General features: G+C 40.8%; 1 protein-coding gene across 2 annotated transcripts in view; it reads left to right on the plus strand.

Annotated features, from left to right (window-relative positions):
* Positions 1-10,226: 10,226 nt before the first annotated feature.
* LOC105473610 (solute carrier family 35 member F4) overlaps positions 10,227-25,452 on the plus strand; it is a 288,352-nt gene continuing 273,126 nt past the window's right edge. For both annotated transcript variants that reach the window (XM_011727467.3, XM_011727468.3), the window contains exon 1: positions 10,227-10,615. In XM_011727467.3, coding sequence (XP_011725769.1) covers positions 10,513-10,615 — 103 coding nt within the window. In that variant the 5' untranslated portion in view covers positions 10,227-10,512. The remainder of the gene's footprint in view (positions 10,616-25,452) is intronic.

Consider the following 25,452-nt stretch of genomic DNA (forward strand, 5'->3'; position numbering starts at 1 on the left):
TGCTGTCATGAACAAGCCTGGACTAAACTGCTGTGTCATGAGATATGTGGCCCAGTTATCCCAAGCTCCCATCCACTAGACATGTGAAAGAGCCTATCCTAGACTATTCAGTCCCCAGCTGATCTACCTGCTAACCACAAATACATAAGCAAGCCCACCCAGGATCAACCAAGCCTGGTCAGATTAGTAGAACCATGCAGGTGACTAATAGTTCATGAGAAGTAATAAATGGTTGTTCTTTTTTTTTTTTTTCTTTTGAGACGGAGTCTCGCTCTGTCGCCCAGGCTGGAGTGCAGTGGCGCGATCTCGGCTCACTGCAAGCTCCGCCTCCCGGGTTCAGGCCATTCTCCTGCCTCAGCCTCCCGAGTAGCTGGGACTACAGGCGCCCACAACCGCGCCCGGCTAATTTTTTGTATTTTTAGTAGAGACGGGGTTTCACCGTGGTCTCGATCTCCTGACCTTGTGATCCGCCCGCCTCGGCCTCCCAAAGTGCTGGGATTACAGGCGTGAGCCACCGCGCCCGGCCATGGTTGTTCTTTTAAGCCACTAAGGTTTGGAATTGTTTGGTATGCAGTAAAAGTTAGACAATAACACTACTATTTTGACATTACTGCAGTGGTAAGTCCTAGTGAACTTCAGAGCAGAGTAGGATGAAGAAAGGAAGGAAATTAGAGAAAAAGAAAGAAGATAACATGTGCTCATCACCTTTGCATGCCCAGCTGATGATTTCTTTACCTGAACCAATGATGAAACAAATAAACAAGTCTCCTGAATATTTCAGTAGGAGATTACATAAAGAGGAGATTCAAATCTTTGAATTAATTAGAATTCACAAAAGATTTGTCAAATTGAGCCCATGTTGTTAATGGCAGTGAATGTTGACGATGTCAACTCCATAATAAGAAAATATATATAATTCCATCCATTTACTGTTATGTAAAGACACCATGAAATAAATTATTTATTTATTTATTCCACTGCCTCTTCCAAAAGATGAGGAGTAACAGTTGACAGATTGGATAAGTAATCAGTTACTGATTACACCAGAAACATAACTCACACAGATTTTGGAAAACAGACATCGTCTTGGATTTAAATTTAACAGAACCCTTGATGGGCATTCCTTCTGTCTGCCAAGCCCAGGGCTCAGCCAGAGGAAGATAGAAAGAAGGAGAAGAAGGGAAGCATATGGCCTGATTTGGAAAGGTGGTGGGGAGGACTGGGAACATCAGTAGATATGATCTGATTGCACATAAGGAGCAGTTAGAAAGTCACACAGCAGAAGGTGGCATTGCACAGGGTCAGGGAAAGATGATCCACTGAGAGTGAGAAGGGCTGCCAGAGACTCATCGAGGGGCCTCTGAACCATCTGTTTAGCCCTCTAGCCTCAGTTTCCTTCTTTGCAAACTTTGCACTGGGCAAGTTATTACATTTCTGGTCCTGAGACAAGTCAACATATCTTGAGTGTTTGTGCCTTGCTCATACTTTGAGAAAGTGATCCTAGGCTTCTGATGAAAACTTTTGTTTGTTACAAAGATTTCTTCAATCTTTAATGTGTTTTGATTGCCTGGTATGTGACAGGTACTCTGAGAAGCACTGGTCATACCATGGTGAACCAAATACAGTCACAGACTTTGAGGAACTCAAGTATGCAGTGTGGAGAAGATTACACAGCAGGGAAAGAACTATTTTGGAGCAAATACCTGGCTCCTCCAGGAAGGAGGATGGGGTTAGCAGAGAAGCTTCCCAGGGGAGAAAATCCTTTTGAAACAGCTGAGGGAGGAGCAGTGCTAGTCAGATGAAGACGCATTTGTAGGGATTATCCAAGCATGGGTGTTCTTATCACTTGGTTCTACTGCATAGAAGCAAGTAATACTTACATCCAAATAACTGTGTACTTAGAGCACTTTATTAGCTTAAGAATGTAAATATTTTAGGGCTACTTTGAGATTTTACAAAACTTTTTATGTACTCGTTGTCATGGAACGCTGTTTTATTATTTATGAGAACATGGAAAGAAAGAAGAATTAGAGACCTTTAGTCAGGCTTCATCACATTCCATGGAAAGGAGATAATTGCAATTAGTAAAAAGATGAATGTGCAGGCAGGCAGCACACTCCAGCACATTGCACATAAAACAAGCCGTGCTGGTGAATAAAGATCTGGGAAAGGGTTTTAGGGTTTGTCATGTGTGTGTATGTGTGTTTTTATATTCATTTTAATATTAGTAAATTATATTTCGGAACACTTGGAAAATGCAAGATTACTTATAATTTCACTCCTCTTACCACCATTTTTTTGTATTTTGAATATCTTAACTATTTTTCCCCTGCATTAAAAATATGTAATTGTAGTAGATGTCTGTAACCAATCTAGAATTCTGATTTTTTTTACCACTTAATATTAGAACATAAAATTTTTCTCATCACTTTGTAGTCTTCATAGTAATAGCCATAATTTTAATATCTAAAGTGTATTCTACCCAGTGGATACATTGTGATTTACTAAACCATTTTCCTATTTTTGGGACATTTGAGTTGATTACATTATTTTATTATTACCAGTGATGCTATGATGAATACCTGGGTGGCACAGGAATATAGAACTAGTAGAGATTTTAAATGTTACTTGAGGCTCTTTTCCCCTTTGGAATTCAGAAGAGGACTTTGTTTTTTTCACAGCACAACTGGAGAAGTTCCAGTGAGATAGACTGTAATGCAATTGACCCTTCCTGGGATAATGCTATGGGGTAGCCCGGGGGACTATAACAAGTTCTGTTATACATTTATGGATAACAGGGGAGAATCAAACCCATAATTTCCACAATGGAAATATTTAACTCGAGGTTTATACAGTCCATATCACTGAAATGGACAATGGAAAGTGTGGCTGCAACTACTGTTACAGCTGCTGATATCCATTGCAAACATGGCCAGGATTTCTCCACTTGGCTTCCCATTCAAAATTTGGAATGGGACCGCGCGCGATGGCTCACACCTGTAATCCCAGCACTTTGGGAGGCCGAGGTGGTCGGATCACGAGGTCAGAAGATCGAGACCAACCTGGCTAACACAGTGAAACCCCATCTCTACTAAAAATACACAAAATTAGCCGGGCGTGGTGGCGGGCGCCGGTAGTCCCAGCTACTGGGGAGGCTGAGGCAGGAGAATGGCGTGAACCCGGAAGGCGGAGCTTGCAGTGAGCCGAGACCGCGCCACTGCACTCCAGCCTGGGTGACAAAGCCAGACTCCATCTCAATAAATAAATAAATAAATAAATAAATAAATAAATAAATAAAAATTTGGAATGGGTGCTGTGATTGGTGGAGCAGGGATATGTGCCAGTGACCAAGTGGTGAGACTAGGAAAATTGGCATCTTAACCTGAGCTCTTTGGAAAAGAGAGCCTGAGGCAGAGGCAGGGGTTTATGTACTAGTGTGTATATATGAGGGCATGTGACTGAGCTGACCATAGTTTAGCATTAAGACTGAGCAGTCTGACTAATTGTACAGTCTTGTGGGCAAGAGGCTGCATAAGTGACAGCTTCTCAGGGAAGTCCATTCAGAATGGAATGGAGAATTTATACCCTAGCTCCTGTTTCCCATGGTCACAGGTTTGCCCACTGTGACATCTGTCCCCTGCACTTTCAGGTTGTTCGTGCTTGAGCCAAGCAGATGCACTTTCATGTCTCAGCACCAACAAGGAAATGCTGGTGCAGGAGGTTAGAAGTGCCCAGCATTGGCATGAGGTGAGGTGCTGTCAGGCTGCGTCTAGGTGAATCAATGGCAATCCATACAGGGTGGTCACTGCAAAGGTTAGACAAAAGAAAATGAATTGGAGCATGAAAGTTATTTGGTGCAATCTTTTTAGCTTCTCTCTTGAAAGGTATGCTCTTTCTGTTAGGAGCCTCCTCTAGCATCAGCTGGGTACTAAAAAAGAAAAAAAAAAAAAGGACAAATGTCCACTTTTGTACCTCTGTATTATTTCAGGGCATTTAAAGAGCAAGTTCTATTGATGGAAATCACAGATACTGAAAATAATGATGAAATAAAACCTTGTTAATATATTTCCTGCAGATTGATAGTTCTTGAAATTAAAGACAAAGTCATTTCTGAAATTGCTTTTGGCAATAGTTGTCATTCAAGATGTGGATGTATTGAACGTGTATTCTGGAGTCTCTGTTTTATGGATGCATTCTAACGAGTTTTAAATTTTCTGTTCTCTCTGATTTTCTGTGCCACTCATAATGTTTCTTTCCAACAATTTGTTTTGTCTTCTGTATGATTTATTGATGAATTGCTTCGAGAACTAGTGATCTTAGACATACATAGTATGTCTTTGGAAAACAAAGGATAAAGAGAATAGAATTTGAAAATTAAATGTAGTGTTTATGGAAGGAATTAAAACTCTTCAATTACAGTGTTTAGTAACGTTACTTTTTACGTATCAGAGTCATCCTGAATGCTGATGGTCATGGGGTCAGAGGGAAAAAGAGAAAACCCTTGAGTGTCTCGTATTAGCTCTGACTGAGATGATAATTGTTTTTTTGTTCACAACCAGAATTAGTCACATAGCCCCCCTACAACCACAAGGGGGCAGGAAGTGCAGTCCTGTGGTATGCCTAAAATGGGGGAGAACCATGACTACTTGGCAAACAGTAACAATGACTACCACAGCAGGGTTGGCATTTTTAGCAGTTAATGTTACAGAAAGCTTGTGTGACAAATAATATGCAGCAGGTTTGAGGCCGTGGTGTGCATGGCATTTTTAGACGTTTAAGTTACAGAAAGGCTTATTTGTAAAATGAATATGTAGCAGGTTTGAATGTATAACCACCAACACAGCTGTTCAAAAGGGTTTAAAAGAATCTTTATTTGCTTTAAATTACTGTAAATCTTACTCTGAGTCCCTATTCCTCATAAAAATAGTGGGAAATGCAATCTCAGTCTTGTTGGGGCTCCCCTGCTGCAGACTTACATAGTCAGGGGAGATATTTGGCTTAGCTCAGCATCAGGGAGGTCTGATCTTCAGTCCACTGGGCGTTGCTGAAATGTGCAATAGTCAAGCCCACAGGTGATCCCTCTGGGGCTGGGGACTCTGCTGCTTCTGGACAAGGTGGGAGGCACCAGAATATCTGCTGAAGCTGGGAAGCCTAGTGGCTAATGGCCCTGCCTCCCATGGAGCATCACACTGTGATCCCTCTGAGGTTGCTCCACTTCACCAAGCAGGACCTGAGTGCCTCCCACCCCTGGGGACTAACAGCCTTGGTCCCTTTCCCAGTCTGAAGTCAGCTCTTCCTGTGCTCACGCTTCTTTAAAAGACAAGAACTGCTGATCTTGAGCAGCTTCTCTTTCTGCAAAGCACTGAACTTCTGAAGCCACTGATTCCATTGGCACACAAGGTCTGCCTCATGGGATCATTGCTCATGGTTGAAAGAATTAAAGGAGACCTGTAAAAGCAATTGCCACAGTGAAGTTCTGAGAGTGTGAATGAAAAGTGAAAGTGTGAATCAACTCCAGTAAAAAACAATGGACAGAGCAGGGGTGGGGCTAGGAGAAGAAAATTAATATTTATTGTGTATACACGACGTGCCAGGCCTTCATAAAATATGTTAATATGTGGTCTCACTTAACCATCACAGCAATACTATGAAGTAGAGTATAAGCCCATTTTACAGAGGAGGAAACTGAAGCTCAAAGGGTTCTATGTCTGCATAAAAAATAGTACTGATAGCTAATATTTATGATGCTTACTATATGCCAGTCACAGTTATAAGATCTTTATGAATATAAACTCATTTACTTCTCATGATAGTTCCACGATATAGGTACAATAGGTGTATATTTCTATTTTAGAGATGAGAAAATTGAGTCATAGAGATTTCAAAAGATTTACCCAAGGTCACACAGCTAGAAAATGATGAGGTCGGAAATGACTCCTGGCAGTCTGCTCCAAAGTCCATGCTTTAAACCACTATGCTGTACTGCTGAGTACAGTATAATGCTGTAGGGTGAGGGAGAAAGAGAAAGACAGAAACAGAGAGAAACATACAGAGAGATAGACAAACAGACACACACAGACTCAGAAAGACAAAGACAGAAAAACAGACAGACTGAGAGAGAGGGAGACACAGGGAGAAACAGAGACAGACACACACACACACACACACACACACACACACACACACACACACACACACACACACACAGATCAAAGACAAATTCTAACATTTGAATACATATGTTGAAATTACTTAAGACTTTCTCCAAAGAGGTTCAGTGCCTTTCCAAAGAGTCGAGACTCAAAATTAGTCCTGGGTTGTAGGCTGGCACCTGAGGTCAATGAAGAGAGTGGACTCTGCCCTGACTTCTCATACAGACACCTAGCCCCTTTGAACTGAAAGGTAAATTAGCAATGTCTGCCATTGCCTACAATTGAAACAGAAAGGCTGTGTCAGCATTCCAAATGGGGTGGCTGATGACTTGGCAGTTAAATACTCAAAACAACTTCCCTGAAAATGGAATATTAAGAGCATGCTTTTTCCTTCTCAGATGCCATTTCTTATCACCTGGTTGGCTAGAAGCCAGATGCTTTTAAACACTAACACTGTTTAAATTTCTTGGGGTCAACTCTTTGTAAACAGTGCTGGTGTTTGTACAAAGTAACTTTGGCTCTTGACTATAAAAGCTTAAATATTCTTGGCTCTCCAAGCAGCCAAGTTACTCTTAGCCCAAGGAGATAGGTACACTATATTAATTTCCCAGAGGGGAAAAAGGATCATTTCCCCTTCTTTCAGCATCTTTCAGTGGTAACTTCAAATAGGTGAATAGAAAGATTAGGTGTCTTGGTGCCATAAAAAGAGGACTAAAGCCCAGATTTTCTGATCCCTATCTGCTGATTAAAGTACTGAAGACTAGATTCCATGGATTTTATTTTTCTAATCCTTCCGAAGTATATAGACTGATGTGGTATTTTCAGACTGCTTATTTTTGAATAAAATTTATACCCAGTGATCATATTTAGTTTTAATGTTATTACTTGGTATAGCTATTCTAGCATCAGACACAAGGACTGTAAGTGATCATCCCATGAACTACGTTACAAATGATTTGACTTTAAAAAAAAAAAAACAAAAAAAACAACATTAATAACTCATTGTATACTCAATTAGTATAAATAGCTAATCTGATATGATCAGATGATCAAAATACATATGGCTCATATAACAAAACTCATCTGGAATCACAGATCGATACCCTGTGCTTGATGCATTAAAAAATTCCCGAAAAGCTGCACAAAAAACTAATTTTGTTTTATAATAAATCGAATTATAATTTTACTAGGGAAACTGGCTATGTGAAGGGCTATCATGATAAACTATTTTATGAATCAAATAACCACCTTCAATCTTCATTTATTAAGTTATGTCTTTTCTTTATTCTTTCAGAATAGATTTGAGGCACACATTGCAGCTCATATTTTGTAAATTTGAATATTTGGGTCTGTGAAAACTGGTAGACTAAACATGCAAACATAAAAATGCTTTAAAAATTATCCTTCCTTCTGCCGAGTGTGGTGGCTCACGCCTGTAGTACCAGCACTTTGGGAGGCCGAGGTGGGTGGATCACCTGAGGTCAGGAGTTCGAGACCAGCCTGGCCAACATGGTGAAACCCCATCTTTACCAAAAATACAAAAAAATTAGCCGGGCGTGGTGGCGGGTGCCTGTAATCCTAGCTACTCAGGAGGCTGAGGCACGAGAATCACTTGAACCCAGGAGGTGGAAGTTGCAGTGAGCCGAGATCGCACCATTGCACTCCAGCCTGGGTGACAGAGTAAGACTTTGTCTCAAAAAAAAATTATCTGTTCTTCAAAATAATTTCTGTAAATTGTTAATAATGTCTAAAATGACTATTGAAAGATTAAAACATCTTTTATCATATATGCCAAAGAGTGCTCATGACTAGCAGAAATTTACCTTTGACAGTTTATCAATTTATAATTGTAGGATTTCAGTTCCTTCCATTAAAAGAAAAGTGTGTCCTAGATTATAGCACTTGCTGGCATTTACTATTTTGGTCATCCTATTACAGATGATTATAGAGAGATTTGTAAGTGCTTTGCTATTTTAAAATTTATTTCCAGGTCAGTCTGAAAATTTTTACTTTTTCAAAAGTAAACATAGACTCTTGTGGGTATGTTTACATTGTAGTATTTAAATTTATGCTGAATTTACTGTTTATATGAATGATCAGATCCAGTTAAATACATTTTTATCTACTTCTATGGAGATTTCTGAAAATAAAACAAAAGTAGGAAGAAGGCAATGACTTACACAGTAATTGTTATTTATAATTTAAGTACATTAATTATGGCAAGATAAGTTATAAGCAATGGGACAAAACCACTTGTTTTTAAAGTCTATGCATATATATGTGTGTGTATGTATGTGTATATATATTCCTGTTACACTGGAAGGTTTCTGCTTGATTTGTTTCCTAATTTCTGTCTTACTGATATATAGATTAATGTGCTACGGATTATGATGGCTATTATCAAAATATATAATACATGTAATATGGGAAAGTTTATCTTTTATAGAAACTTTAAACAAAAGTGATATTTAAAATTATATGTGAACACATTTTACCATGTGTAATACATGCATTCGATATAATTTTGCCACAGAAATAATAAAACTAAAAAAAGTGTGCTGAATATTATTTCATGTGGGGGGTGTAAAGGCATAATGCTTTCATTTTTGCTTTAAATGGATAGCTCCCCATCATTGCACTAGTGTTGGTTTTTCCTTTCAGTTCCTTCTGACCTTTAGCTCTTTCCACCCTTCCGTTTTTCCTAGCCCAGAAAACAGGTGTAGGAGGAAATTGGTTTCTTTATAAACTCTCCTTCCAGCCACAATAATCTCAGATTGACTCCACTCTGAAGATTCCATGCTAAGCTTTGTGTTTGGATGAAAACCCAAAACATATTGTAAAATTTAATATTGCGTTTTCATGTGCTTAAACCTAATTTACCTTTTAGAAAAAAGGTTTGCGTATTTCTTCCTTCTTAAGGGCCCACACACAATGTGGAAAATGCTTGGAGGCAGGATGGTGCAATAGGTTCTTTGGAGGTTTCTGGGAGGAGCATTGAAGTCGACTTATTTTTCTCTTTTTTTTCTTCTCCTTAAGCTTTAGTGATATGATACCTGGCAGGGATGTCTTAAGCCAGCTCTGTACGGAAGGTGGACCTAAATGACCTCTAAGCTGATGAGCTGACCCTCCTCTCTACTAACCCCCCACCTCCACCTTTTCATTTCTGAGATGAAACTTAGAAAATTATTATCTTTTTTTTTTTTGCAGGAAACTGTGTCTGCAGACTATGAACAGAGGAATTGTCTCCACTGCTCACTGACCTTAACCCACTGGGTCTCTGGCTAAGGCAGAAGAGACACACACGTGAGGAGAGGGTGTTCGCTCTGAACACAGAGTTTCAAGGACGTTCTGCTCAAATGGAAAGACTCTAGACTGTAGCTAAGACTTTCACTCGTCCAGATATTTACAGTTTGAAGGACTTCCCTCCTGATATTTTTGGCAATAAAGAGAAAATCATTTCTCCTCAGAGCATTTGGAATTGGTAAAATAAGCGTGCTGTGTGCAGCTGAGTCTTCCAAGCCTTTGACATTTTTCAGTGGCAGGATGGAAGGTCCGTATGGACAGTCAGACTTGAGGGCTTGAACACTTATGAGTCTTTCCGTCTGCAAAACCTGGATAATCACTTCATATACCACCTGCCAGGAACTAATTTTCTTGTTATTTCATAAAAAAAGATTCCCAGTTTTCTAGACAAGTTGCAAGGACTAACTAACACCGGCGGGAAATGCTTGTATATCAGCAGACCAGACGTGGTGTAGACGCCAAGCATGGCCCGAGTCCCGGGGAGCCCCAGAAGTGTCTTCTCCCTGAGCGACAGCGTTAATTCCTCGCATTGACAGCTATGAGTACCTCTCGGGTTTCTCCCACCCCGAACACCCCTCTCTGAGCCCCTGGCCACCGTCACCTTCTCTTCTCTTCCCGCACTCCCCAGACCAAACATCCCTTTCATCAGGTGGGGTTGGGTTGTCTACTCTTCGGGAAGGAGCGCGCAAGGGTTAATGATGAAAGCTGGTGACCAGGTGGGGCGCCCACACCCGCCCCCGGCCACGGTGGGCGTCGGAGGTGAGGGGGCGCTATTCGGGCAGCAGTGCTCCGGGTGGCGCGCGGGAGAGCTGCCAGGCTGACAGAGAGGCCGGCCCGAGTGGGGGCCTCTCGGTCGCCGCCGCCGCCACCGCCGCCGCCGCCGCCGCCGCCGCTGTGATGCGGAGCCAGTGCTGCGCCGGGCGGTGGAGTCAGAGCCCGGGCGCGGGAGCACGAGCTGCAACATCAGCACCAGCGGCGGCGGCACCTGCACCAGCTCCGGGGCCCCGCGCTGCGCTCTTCGCCCCGCGGCACCCGGGGCCGCCGCCCCGCGCTCTCTATGGATGTCAAGGCGGCCCCCAATGGGGTGGCCACTATCGAGGACCGGATCCTGCGGATCACCGGCTACTATGGCTATTACCCAGGTTACTCCAGCCAGAAAAGTAAGACGCCGCGGGGCTGCCCTGCGCGAGGCGGGGAAGGGAGGTGGGCACGCAGGGGTGCCGCGGGGATGCGGACGGGCGGGCGCGCGGTCCGGACACCTGCAGCCCTGCAGGCGCTGTCAAAGCCGCCTTCCCGGCGGCGCGGACCCTGGGGGAGAAAAGTATGTCCGCTGTCCTCGGTGCTGAACCGTGAGAGGGCAAGGGACCCAGCTGGGTGCGCCCAGGAGTTTGGAAACAGTCGTAGCCTTGCGGGGAGGTGCGGAGGGGACCGGGTGAGCGCTCCTGACTGCCGTCGGCCGGCTCACCCTGGTGGATTTACGCCCAGAGGAGGCTAACATGGCTGTTCACTTAGCGGAAAGTCAGCCCTACGGGCTACACGCCCGGAAAGACCCTACTGCGTGCGGGGCGCTGGGGACTCAGGCTGAGGAGGCTCCGGGGTGGGGCTGGCGGGGGCGGCCGACCCAGACGTGGGTCCCGGCGCTGGTGGGGTCAGCTCGTTCACTCCGGGCTGTTGAGACGCTGCCAGCGCGGGAGTTACTCTGGTTACAACATCTTTAGGAGGTTCTTCACCCTGGGCAGCGAAAAGAACCTGCTCAGGTCTTCCAGCCCCAGAGCTTGCAGTCAGAGACCCGTGCGGAAGACTAGGGGCTTGGCGCGGGGGGGGGGGGAGGGGGCGGTGGTCTGAGAAGGGGAAGAGACAGGGCCACCCGCACGTCGCGGCCACTGCTTTCTTCCAGCTAAGCGAGGTCATGCGGCGTGGATGCTTTCACGTTTCTGGACCAGTTTTGGTGGGAGGGCGATGAGGTGTGCTCTGCTTGCAGTCCCCCTCCCCCAGTACACAAACCCACTAGCTATATTTGCTGGGATTAGTTCTGCTAGCGACTGAAGTGCAGCTCATTTTTCTCCAAATTGGAGGAGTATCTGCGGTTTAGTTTCTATGCAGGTGGGCTTTTGCTTTTCTCTTTATCAATGCATTTCTGTCGCAACAGATGGAGCTTAATTGATGTTTTTGCCATTATTTTTGTCAGAAGCTTGGAAGCTCCTAGAAGCATTTCTGATTCGTATTTTTCTGTGACATTTGGGGTGCAATCAACATTACAGTTTCTATGAAGCGTGGGACCCCAAAAATTCTGGCACAAAGACAAGAAAACACCATTTTTTCATGTAACTTTCTCCCCTACCATGCTTCCTCTCTATTGAATAATAATTCAAGAGCTTTGTTCCGTGGGCTGTTCTCACACAGATATTTTCTAGTTCGATATTTCATTTGGTTTCAGGAAATGCCTATCTGATTTGGATGGTTTCTCTCTAGCTGTTTTTAGCATTAGGGACTTAAATTATTCATTTTCCATACAAAAGTAATTATAAAGTGTTAGAATTTTCTGGAAAGAAAATAACACACTGTGGAATGCTCTTTGAAATCCCTGTACTATACACTCAAAAACTTCTCCTTTTTTATTGGCAAAGGATTTCTTTTTTAACCCTGGAAACATAAGTAAAGGAACTAATATACCTTGTGGAAATTACTTGACTTTCACCTTTGAATATTTTAATTAGGAACCATGGGATTCTAGTGGCTTAGAGAATGTAGAAGCTGTGTGTGAAATTAAAAGACTCAGGGTAGTTTATTATTGTAATTTTTATGACAATGGGACTTTGGCTAACAATGAACAACCCAAAAAGAATACTGAAAAAGTGACATTTTAGATAAGGACATGTTCATATTATATTTTTGCACTTGCTCAAATAGCTGCACATGCTTCATTTGCAATACAATAACAGGACAAAAACAGGGAAGAGCACTGGCCAAGGCTATAACTGGAAGCCAAAAGGGATAAAGATTAACTTGGCATGGTTATTTGTGATGGGCACTTACCTACCTAAGTTTAGACCATAGAGTTAAAAGAGTGAAAGCAGAGAATCTCACAAGAAGAGAGAATTAAGTGATAGTCAGATAAATCTCAGGATGCTCATGCTTTTGGAAGTAGAGAAAGATTGCTATTTTGCACAGTGAGAGATTGAGAGAGGAGAAAGCTGGAGGAGGGCCAGGGAACCGAGCACCATGAAATAATCCTGTCCTAATGCAGGCTTCAACTAGTAAACAAACACTGAAGCAAACCAGTACAATATGGTCAATTGATTTGGCTATTACAGAGAATGAGCAACAGCTTACGGGAAGTCTGGAAAAATATACTTAAAAAAAGGCTACAGTGATGAACATATAATATGTGAAAGCAAGGTGACTTTCTCATTTTCTGTCTGATCATATATGAGGGACAATCTCTAGATATCTATGCCATTTATGTTTTTGGAGATAGATGGGGACTTACATCTAAGAAAATGCACTGAAGATCAAGCCTTCTGTTAATGCATCCTGCTGTTTGCTTGTACCTTGTCCAGAAAAAATTCTAGTAGTCGCGCTGATGCAAAAAAAGAAATATATTAGAATTCAGAGAAATGAAGGTACTTTAATGGGCAATAGGGCATTTGTTTTATCTATACTCTTCAATTAATGAACAGTTATTGAGTAAATATAAACAAGAAATCTGGATACAAAGATGATTAAAGGTGGGTGCAGTGGCTCATGTCTGTAATCCCAGCACTTTGGTAGGCCAAGGCAGGAGGAATTCTTGAGGTCAGGAGTTCAAGACCAACTTGACCAATGTAGTGAGACACTGTTTCTATATTTATTTAAACATTTTTTTTAAAAAGATGATTAATGCGTAGTGTGGTTACTTAGGTAGGGAATAGATTCATTCATTCAACAAGTGTTAATTGAGCACCGCCTATGTGTCAGGAGTACATCAATGAGCAAAACAGACGAAAGTATTTTCCTTTTAAGAACTTAAGTTCTAGTGGGAGGAAACAAGACAATAAACAAATAAACAAGTACATAAATTATTTAGTACATTTCAAGGTGATAAGCGCCTTTTGAAAAGTTACAACAGGATAAAAAGGATAAGATATTCTAGGGGTAGAGATTGTCACAATTTTAAATAGGCTCATCAGGGAAGTCCTCATTGAGGAAGTAACAATTGAGCAAAGACCTGAAGGATGTCAGGGAGTTAGCCATATGGACATCCAGAAGAAGACATTCTGGGCAGTGGGAACAGCTAGCGTAAAGCTCTGAGGTAGAGTGCAACTGGCATGCTGGAAAAACAGCAGGGAGGCCTGCATGGCTGAAGTGCAGTGAACAATTGGGAAAGTGGTTGGAGATGAAGTCACTGAGGATCCAGGAATGCAGGTAAAGGAGGGTCTTAGAGGTCATTGTCAATCCTTTGACTTGTATTCTGAATGAAATGAGCATTTGAAGAGTTTTGAGAGAAGAGTGATGTGACTTGACTTATCTTACACAAAGATCAGTCTCACTGCTGTACTGGGACAGGGTGAAAACATCTAATTAGTATGTTATTGTGATAACTTAGGTGAGACATGATGGTGGCTTGAACCAGAGTGGTAGCAGTAGAGGAAGAGAAAGGTGGTCAGAGTCTGCATATATTTGAAATTAGAGCCAATAGGGTACCCTGATAGATTGGATATTGTATCTGTAAGAAAGAGAGGAGTAAAAAATGACTGCATCTTTTCTGGTTTGACTAAGTTTGGGTTGCCATCAGCTGAAATGTGGAAGGTTTTAAGGTAGAGAAGCTTTGGAAAGGGGTGGGGGAGTGGATTGTCAGGGGATAAGGATAACATTTTAGAGATGCTAAATGTAATTGGAGATGTAGAGTAAGCTTACAGTTCAGAGTAGATGTCTGATTGGAGATATAAATTAAGGATTTGCCAGTACTTGGGTGGTATTTAAGGCCTAAGACTAGATGAGACCTCCAAGGAACGAATGCATATAGAGAAGAGAAGAGGCAGGATTGAATGTTGAGACACTCTGACATTAAGAGGTTCAGGAGAAGAAGAAACCCATTAAAGGATACCAAGAAGGAGCATCCAGGGAGATAGGAGGGAAACCAGGAACATGTGATACACTGGAAGCCAGTAAAAAAAGAGTTTCAAGGGGAAGAGATTAGCTGAGTCCAATGCTATTGAAAGGTCAAGTAAAATGAAGACCGACTGAATTTGACAATTGAAGGTCATGGGTGATCTTGACAAGAATGTTGACAAGAGCACATAAGGATAGGTAAAATGGATTAGAATGTGTATAAGAGAGAGTTAGAGGGAAGAATTGGAAACTGGAAACTGTGAGTATAGATGACTCTGCAAGGATTTTTGTGCAAAGGGGAGAGAAGAAATGGAGGAAGCAGGCTCAAGAAAGTTTTTCTTTCTTTAAAGATTAGAGAAATAAGAGCATGTTTGCATGCAAATGAGAATGATTCAATAGAGAAAGAAAAATTAATGAAGTTGGAGAGATAGTGTATGGAAACTAGTGCACAAGAGAAGGGACATTGCCTTAGATAGGAACATGGATATAGGGTAAGTTGTGTGGGGCAGGTTTGGGAAAGTGTATAACTGAGATGGTGGGAGTCTTTTGAGGTTCTCTTCTGGTTGCTGCAGTCTTCTCCAAGTAGGAAGAGAGAGTCACCAAATGAGAATGAGGATGGTGGAGGATGTGATAGAGGCTGGAGGAAAGAGAAGGTGCGAACAGTTAAATAGGGAGAGTGAATGGACTGGAGAAGTGTGCTCAGGTTGTCTGGTAGCCTTAAGGATCCATTTAAAGTTTTTGGTCACAAAGTTAAAGTGAGATCAGCCAGTATGTTGGCTCATTCATTAACACAGCAAAGGCGTGGAACAAGTAATGATAAGTATATAACCAGAGTTGCAGATTATCCAATGTATATTTAAAAATAGGGACAAGAGAGTTGTATACAAGATAGTTGTGTTATTAAAATGGTTGATCACGGAATTTAAACCTGGTAAGCAGAGAAGAGGAAATCTAGGTAATTAGGAACAGGGAACAGATGGTAGGTTCCATGAATTAGAGGTCTCAGTAGAATCAAAGACTAGTGGAAGTTGGCTGGAAAGGTAGGAGGTGGTGAGTTTTATACTGTAAGAAATTTAATTCATTTCCATAAGTCAAATAAAAGGATAAATTCATTCATGTTTTATTGTATTCCATTATTGATATTTTTGGGGTGAGTATTCTTTTTTGTGTGTTTGTATAGGGAAACAGTGCGTTGATGTATGGTTGAATTAAACCCTAATGGTTTGGAAATTGATCATATCCTTAAACCTGCCAGCAACTGGCTCTGAGACCTGGGACACCACTCTGTGGACATTGGTTTTTTTGTTTGTGAAAAAGAGAGTTGAAATCACTGTTTTAGAACAGTCATGCAGTAGGTCAGCTTTGACAGCTTTCAAAACACTCCCACCTTCCCTGGAAAGGTATCAGTAAAGGAGTATATTTACTTCACCTGTCTTCACCTACCTTTGGTAAACAGTTGCCTCTCTTTGTTCTGTGCCTTTGTACCTGTTGGCCTTTTGTTTTTGCTATCCCCCATTAGTGATCAGTTTCTATGATCGTTGTCTATTGGGAGCTGCAATTTGTAGTAAATATTTTCTCTTTTACTTTAACACCAGCTCTGGTATCATCCCTACTTCAGAAAGAACTCTACCCACTTCTGGCTTTCTTGGTTCTCTGGGTGCTTGGATGACTGCCATGACTTAGCATTTCCCAAGGTTCTAGCTTCATCTGTGTCCTCTCACTGTCTGCTTTCCCTGAGTGAGCTCCTTTAATCCCACGGCATTACCATCTTTGGTGTATCTGTATTTCTAGGTCCACTTTTTCTGAACCCACACCCATATTTCAAAATTCCTTGGTGTATTCTACCTGAATGTCCTCCAGGCATGTCACACATAAAACCAAAATCATCATTCTGTCCTTAAAATGTGCCTTTTCCTCCTTATTATGCATTTCAGCTTCTAATGTCTATATCCAACCAATTGCCCAAGCCAGAAACTTCGAATTATCCTCAACTTCTGCCCTTTCCCCTTGCCCTGTAATCAGTTAATGAATCCTATACGTTCTACCCCAGATAATGTGCTTTCTAGTCCTGCAGTCACTGCCTTCTTCCATCACATCTTTTGCCCAGCCTCAAGTCCTTCCAATCCAGCATACACACCTTAAAAATATTTACTTCTCCACAGTGCAGATCTGTTCATCTCACACCCCTGATCAAATATGTGAAGTAATTTTTCACTTTCTGTGAAATGAAGTTCAAATTACTTAGCATGCCACAATCTGAACCCAGCTTATATTGTTCTATTTTAGCACACATTTCTCCCCCTTACACCACAATCCTCTAATTGCCTAATATATGCTTAATGCAGAAAATCTGGAAGGCAGAGAGCAACGAGAGATTAAAACAAAATTACTCATAATTCCACTACCAGAGGTATTAGTGTTAACATTTTCGTATATATCCTTTCAGTCTTTTTTATGCCCATGGACACAGCAAGTGGCTTTTATTTTGTACTGAACATTTATCTCGTTGGTCTATATTGTTTGTAATAACTTAAATTTTCGTGTTATGCATGTAGTCTTCCATATATGCAAGCACTTTAATCTACTTCACCAATCACTAGTTGGTGAAGTATCACTAGTTTATTTTTAGTCCAACTTTTTCTTTTATTTCTCTTGCTCTCTCTCTCTCTCTCGCTCTCTCTCGTTCTCTTTCTGTCCCCAAGCCCCCTTCCTTTTTAAGAGATAGGGTCTTACTCTGTTACCCAGGCTGGTAGTGCAGTGGTGCAATTATAGCTTACTGCAGCCTCAAACTCCTGGGCCCAAGCCATCCTCCCACCTCAGCCTCCTGAGTAGGACTACAGGTGGGCACCATCACACTCAGCTAATTAATTAATTAATTATTATTTTTTGTAGACACCAGGTTTTGCTAGGTTGCCCAGGCTGGTCTCAAACTCCTGGCTTCAAGTGATCCTCCCACCTCGGCCTCCCAAAGCACTGGGATGACAGGTGTGAGCTACTGCATTTGCCCACCTTTTCTTTTTGATCTTATATCCCATAGGGTCTTCGCACACTCTGACACTGTGATCATACTCTCATCATGCAGCTCATTGTTTTAATGACATTATTGTGCCCATGCTCTTTTGCTTCTCAGTGCTTTATTGCACTTTGGCCCCAGTGCTCCCTCTCTGTCTCCTTCATCACCCTGCAGAAAGCTCCTATTTATCTTCAGAAGGGCAGTTTAAATGTGCTGTCCTCTGTAAAGCTTCCCAAATGCCCCAGGCTGGCTAATCCTCCTTCTGTGCTCCTGTAATGCTGTGTATTCACCTCTGCTCCAGCATTTAACACACTATTTTGGGCTTTTTGCTTTGCACAAAGCTATCTCACCCATAGAGCTTGGGGAGAGCTGGGGATTTATCTTTATTTATTTTATCTGAGGCAAAGTAGTATATTCTGTTGCTCAATAAAGTTTATTGTGCTAACGAATGAAATATTTAGTTCCATTTGAAGAAATTAGAGAGCTAATTATTTTCACACAGAAAAAGAAAGAGTACATGATGGTAGTAGTGATTAGAGAAAAAGAAAAAAATTACCAGCAATGAGTGAATCAAATAAATGTACTTTAAAGAATGAGAATACACTAAATGGTGTTTTATGATCATTTTACCTGCCTGGTTGTAACTTCTGCATTTCTGCGTCCTTACTTCCTTCTTAAGATTTTCTGTGCTGCAATGGGGTAAAGGCATTTTTTTTTTGAGATGGAGTCTTGCTGTGTTGCCCAGTCTGGAGTTCAATGGCATGATCTTGGCTCACTGCAACCTCTGCCTCCTGGGTTCAAGTGATTCTCCTGTCTCCACCTCCCGAGTAACTGGGATTACAGGCATGCACCACAATGCCCAGCTAATTTTTTGTATTTTTTAGTAGAGACAGGGTTTCACCATATTGGCCAAGCTGGTCTGAAACTCCTGACCTCAGGTGATCCACCTGCCTCGGCCTCCCAAAGTGCTGGGATAGCAGTCATGAGCCACGGTGCCTGGCCAAGGAAAAGGCAATTTTTTAAAAACCACAGAGTAGAATAAAGTTACTAAATCATAAGAAAGAAAATGTGATTTCTCCTCTTTCTTCTTTTGAAGTTGTTAGTATTGATCTTCCTGGTACAATATTAATACTGTATAACTCTTATTCACTTTAACTGGAACAAGTTATGAAATTCTCTATTACTAGTGAAATAAATGCAATAAATATCTTTCCTTATTCACTTTCTGTTTATATCCTGAGAGTAAGATTTGTGCTTCTTTATGTATGAGAGGAAGTGTTTTGTAAATAGTAACAAATAAGTACCATTAATATGTGGTTTTGAGAAGTATTTTGTAATATAGTTTTAAATTAGAACATATAAGATCTATGTTAATACTAAATATCATTGTATATGCTATTGATGTTAGATAGTGTGGTAGTTTTTACAGTGTTTATTCTGATGTGTATTTTGCATTTAAAATATAAATTTACATATAAACTGGATGTTTGTAATGCAAAATACTACTTCCACTAGCTAATACTTGGATTTAACACTACATTTTAGATGTACTTTATTTTGAAAACGTATCTAAGACCTGGTTTGTGGCTACAAGTTCTAATGCAAAGACCACAAACTTTGGCAATAGAAATACCTAGGTCTATACTCCTGCTATGCTACTTGCTAGCCATTTTTAAAAATATACTTTAAGTTCTGGGGTACATGTGCAGAATGTGCAATTTTGTTACATAGCTATACATGTGTCATGGTGGTTTGCTGCACCCATCAACCCATTACCTACATTAGGTATTTCTCCTAATGCTATCCCTCCCCTAGCCCCCCATCCCCCAACAGTCCCTGGGTTGTGATGTTCCCTGCCCTGTGTCCATGTGTTCTCATTGTTCAACTCTCACTTATAAGTGAGAACATGCAGTGTTTGGTTTTCTGTTCTTGTGATAGTTTGCTGAGAATGATAGTTTCCAGCTTCATCCATGTCCCTGCAAAGGACATGAACTCATCCTTTTTGATGGCTGCATAGTATTCCATGGTGTATATGTGCCACATTTTCTTAATCCAGTCTATCATTGATGGACATTTGGGTTGGTTCCAAGTCTTTGCTAATGTGAGTAGTGCTGCAATAAACATACATGTGCATGTGTCTTTATAGTAGAATGACTTATAATCCTTTGGGTATATACCCAATAATGGGATTGCTAGGTTAAATGGTATTTCTAGTTCTAGATCCTTGAGGAATGACCACACTGTCCCACCAACAGTGTGAAAGCATTCCTATTTCTCCACATCCTCTCCAGCATCCGTTGTTTCCTCACTTTTTAATGATCGCCATTCCAACTGGTGTGAGATGGTATCTCATTGTGGTTTTGATTTGCATTTCTCTGATGACCAGTGATGGTGAGCATTTTTTCATATGTTTGTTGGCTACATAAATGTCTTCTTTTGAGAAGTGTCTGTTCATATCCTTTGCCCACTTTTTGATGGGGTTGTTTGTTTTTTCTTGTAAATTTGTTTAAGTTCTTTGTGGATTCTGGATATTAGCCCTTTGTCATGTGGATAGATTGCAAAAATCTTCTCCCATGCTGTCAGTTGCCTGTTTACTCTGATGATAGTTTCTTTAACCTCCTCTCAGATCAACAGTTTTGTTCCTGTAAAATGGGAATGATAATAGTTGCCTCACAGGTAGTTGGGAGGATTATGTAAGATAATATTAATTGAGTGTCTGGAACAACATCCAGTTCAATGTATGGAAGCTATTATAATTATGAGGAAATGAACAGAATCAGTTTTATGACTTCAAAGAACCATGCTCACGTTTTGCTTGTAAGTAAATGGTAAGTCATTTTCTGGTCATACCCATAATTGTATTTTAAATTGTTGTTATTAAAAATTATGCTACAGCAATTTAAACACAAGTATAAATTGTCCAAGTTCACAATGGCTTTTATTTTTGGTTGTTACTTTCTACTCTTTACCAATTTCTGGCTTGTCTGGTGCTAAAACAGAAAGGGGTGGTTCTACCTGGATTGCCTCTTGGGATAGCTTATTTAAAATGGGCTGGAAGCCATCTGTGATGAGGTGATTCCAAATGGGCTGAACCAAAAGAGATGAGGCATATTGACAGCCATGAGTGACAGAATGGGTCTACATGTCTGCAGATGCATGCAGGTACTCAGGCACCAAAGAAGGGTGAAGTTGGGAGAGAGGTAGCAGGGAAAGGTGGAATCTCAGCTGAACATGGATAGCTTGGGTAGGATGGGGTAAAGATGGGATAGTGAGGGCAAACAGGTGGGGAGGAACTGAAGGCTAAGGGTTAATTTGGGAATAGTCCATTGGAAGTAGCATTGTTCCTTTCATACATGGAGTGTTAAAGAGACAGTTCTTTTTTCGCTATGTATGTAGCCACAAATGTAACAGACAGCCTATTTTATGTTCTTCTTTGAAAAATATATCATTATGTTACAAACATATTTACATGTTTCTACATAGTCTTTGGAGTTATACTTTTTAAAAAGTATAAAGCATTTAACTACTTCAAGACACAGAGAAATATAAAGAAAAATGGAAATGATCTTGTTACCCTAACACAAGTACTATTATTTTGGTTTATTCCTTTCCAGCTTTCCTAAGGCATACAGGACTTCACTTCTTGATTTATTGAGAAATATAAACTGTAGTTTAGTTATAATACAATTTTGTGTCCTGCTTTTTTTCCCACCTAACATTTCAGGATAAGCATTTTTCATTTATTTTCATTTATCTGCTTTGAGAGGCTGGAATTGGATTCTCCTTTCAAAGATCTTGGCTTACAGAATTTGGCAAGCTGGTTCTATGCCATTTGAGACTAAGTAAAATGGAAAGATGTGGAGTATTAGTGATGGTTTGTTTGGTTTCTAGTCACGAGACTCCACTTGAACTGGCTTAAGCAAAATGGGAGCTGTTGAAAAGACACCGGGGAGTCTCTCATGGGTTTGAAGGGGAGGGATAAGATGATGTAGGCTGAAATCAGGTCCTGAAGGGCTGTGGGGAAAACAGGAAGCCTTCTTCCTCTGTCTTTCATCTCTTTTTCTCTGGCACATGCTCCCCATTCTCGTCTCTTGCTTCAGGCTGACTTTCTCTATTTCCTTGTCCAAATGGTCAAAAATAGCTACTGCCAGCAGTTCCAGTGTTTACATGTCCTCTATTCAAGAGAGCAGACAGATTGAGCGAGAATCTCTTACTTCTAAATCCAGATTCCTGGGGAAAGAGACATTTTGGCCCAATTTATGTGACATGCACACTCTTGACCCTATTGATGGTGGTGGTTTGGGGCAGGGTCAAGTTTCCCAATCATGGCTGCCAGAGGCCCTCTCCTGTAACCCTATTGGCTGTATGAGGGAAGAGATGATAGTTTAGAGAAACAGAGTAATTGGTTGGACAGTTAACTTAATAGCTATTTGGTTCACAGAATATTGCATTTTTATATCAAATTATAGGCTTCAATCAAGATTCCATCTTTTCTTTCTTCTGGTCCTGAGAGCCCTTAGAGTGAATCTAGATAATATTTAATGAACTTATAGATACTGTATAATCCTAGAAACAGAAAATCCATGTGTCTGTTTAGAATTCTGTTTAAGAGTGCCCATCTAGCACTGCCGACTACTTAAGCTTCATTGACGTGCCACTGGTTACATCAGGTTTGGAAGACATAGTTCTTTTTCTAGGTCAGATAGGGCAATACACCAGGTCTTTCAGATTCAATGTACAGTAATTGAGGATGACATTTAACATGGTATATTTAAACAGTTTGAACATTACACTATCCTGCAGTCTGAGATTTGTTCTATTTAGACCTAGGCTAATGCCAAGATGGCACTAGTGAGGTGTCAATAATGGTTTCATGGTACTGAAAACCAGACATAATAAGAATTCTTTATGCCTTGTGAAGCAGAGATCCCTAAGGCCATTAGAGCCTGCAGGCTTTTCCTGCTAATATCTTACTAAACTCCAAGTCATGTGCCTTTGGTATCTATTTTGTGTTTTTGTTGAAACCCATGTTCAGTTATAGGCATTCTAGAGGACAGATCCAAATCCAGTGGGCTGGAGGCTACGGAGGCAACAGCTTCCCTGCTGGAGTTATGGTGACAGGGTCTGAAGAAGCAGTACTGCATCTAAAGTGACATTCTTATTCCCACAGACTTTTTAGAACAAAGGTGCTTAGAAGTTGAGAACTTTTTGAAAATTGTGAGTGCTTGAAGCTGGAGCTGCTTGTCTTGTTCTTTTCTAGTCCACATCTGTGTAGCAGCCATGATAATCTTTCAGAAGCATTCATTGGATCATGCCATTCCTCTGGTTAAAGTCGTTAGTGGCCTCCTGTATCTCTTTGGAAAACTATAAAACTCTGAACGCAGCTTACAAGATCTTACAAGGTCTGGTTCTTTAGCTGCCACCACACTTTCATGATCTTATTATGTTTTGGTTTTACTGGTTCCTGTTCCAGGCTCTTTCATTTGTCTAAGATGATGAACAAACTCTCCCATCTTCCTGGTGGTGTGACCTGTCTGGCCCCTCAACATTCCTCAGGTCTCATATTAAGTGCCACCACCTCTGAGAGCCCTTTCCAGCTTTGCGCCTCTATCATCTCATGTACTTTTTCTTTATAGCACTTACCACAAGCAGCTAGTGCAATTTATGTTCACTTTTGTGACTGTTTAATGCTTTTCTGCCCATTAGATTTTTACATCCCTAAGAATAGGTAGGGATGGATCTATTTTGTTCAACACTGTATGACCAGCACAAAGAACAGTGCCTGGGCACTCCATAAAATTGGCTGGATGAGTGATTAAGCCCTGTTGAAAATGTCAAACAGACTTTTTTCCAAGATAATATTTTTATTTAGAATATTTTTAAATTTTTCAGAAAAGTTGCAGTGATAATACAGAGAGTTCCTATAACCCCTCGCTCAGCTTCCTCACCTAGTTAACATTTTTCATTAGCATGGTACATTTGTCAAAAGTGAAGAAACCAACACTGGTGCATTATAATTAATTAAACTCTAGATTTTATTTGGATTTCACCAGTTTTTCGATTAGGGTTCTCATTCTGTTCTAAGACTCAATCCAGAGTACCAGATTGCATTTACTTGTCATGTCTCTCAGGTAGGCTTTTAATGCATTAAACTTGAAAAGTTCAATTTTATAGGAACTTACTAGCACACATTTTAGGGCTTGGATCAGATCACATTTGAAAATTTAACTGCTAGTTCTCAAGGTGACTAAGGATTAAATTGATGTTTGACTTGACATCATAATTGCATACTAGTTTAGAGATTGTTTTATAGTGTATAACAGTGGTTTCCAGCATTTCTATGTTTAACATGTTGGAGATACAGAAATCTTTGAAAATCTGATCTATGAACTACTCACCTATCCCCCAAATGCACATATGCACCAAACATTTTCATGCAGTTTATTACATTGGAAATTTACTTCACAAATACAGGCTATAAAATAATTCCACTGAGTTTTGTCTATTTTTTCTTTTTTTTTTTTTTTTTTTTTTGAGACGGAGTCTCGCTCTGCTGCCCAGGCTGGAGTGCAGTGGCCAGATCTCAGCTCACTGCAAGCTCCGCCTCCCGGGTTTACGCCATTCTCCTGCCTCAGCCTCCCGAGTAGCTGGGACTACAGGCGCCCGCCACCTCGCCCGGCTAGTTTTTTGTATTTTTTAGTAGAGACGGGGTTTCACCGTGTTAGCCAGGATGGTCTCGATCTCCTGACCTCGTGATCCGCCCGTCTCGGCCTCCCAAAGTGCTGGGATTACAGGCTTGAGCCACCGCGCCCGGCCTATTTTTTCATTTCATAATAATGTATGCAAAATTTAATGGTAATATCTAGAAGATGGAAATAATTTAAATGTGTTAAAATAAAAGTGAACTTTAGTTTTATTCAAAAGTAAATTTTAGCGAGACAGCTCTTGTTGGACTAATAAAAAGCTAAAATTTTGCAGTGATCTTAGGCATGACAACGTGCAGCTCATCTTTGACACCCAGTTTACTTCAATGTGTTGGAAGTCTTAACACCTTCTAAAAATGTTGACTCACAAGGATATGAGATAGCAAATGAAATTAGAGATCTACTAGCTTTTTTTGCAGGAAGAGGGTGGACATGTTTCAAGAAACACCAGATTTCCTGATCCTGCAAGTTGAATTAATGTCACATCATTTCATCAGTATTCAAGTCAATGAGATCATCTTTGAGACGAGGCCTCAAAAACCATCCATGTGGTCTTTGTCTACAAGAAAAGAATGATGAATCCGTTTCAATGTTAAGCTCATCCAAGCAGAATTGTCCTTCAAACATATCCTGCAGTATATCTAGGTACCCTTGGATTGTTGATCTACAGAGAAGACATTTTATGACACATTGTCCCTCTGGATCCTTAGTTTCCTGAGAAACTGTGTTTCCAAAATAACTTGTGGTTTCCAGCTGCATTATAATGCTGACTGTAAAGCTTTGAATGAAAAAAAATGTATCATGTTATATCCATAAAGTAAGAAAAGCTATGAATGAGTTTCTCCTTACTGAATTGTTCTATGAATGGGCTTCCTTCTTTTTTCTCAAAGGTGATACAAATGTGTTCCCAAATGCCATTTAAAGATTTCAGTCATGGTTTCCAGAAGCAAAGCAGCTTCTAGGTAGTCAAGGAGAACTCCACGTTTTCTTGATTAAGAATGAAATTCTTGAGGAGGTGATAATTTTGACCCTGGCTCTGATGGAGTTGACTTTTACTTTCAAGACAGTAGAATAGGTTTCCTGTAGGATTATTGACAATATTTCAGGTGCCACTACATGCTGATGTGTAAGGCAGCAAGTCATATTAATGTGCCAAACTACTTTCATTTCCAAAGCAGCACAACCTACT

The sequence above is a fragment of the Macaca nemestrina genome, chromosome 7 (assembly GCF_043159975.1).
Source record: "Macaca nemestrina isolate mMacNem1 chromosome 7, mMacNem.hap1, whole genome shotgun sequence".
Classification (NCBI taxonomy): Eukaryota; Metazoa; Chordata; class Mammalia; order Primates; family Cercopithecidae; genus Macaca; species Macaca nemestrina.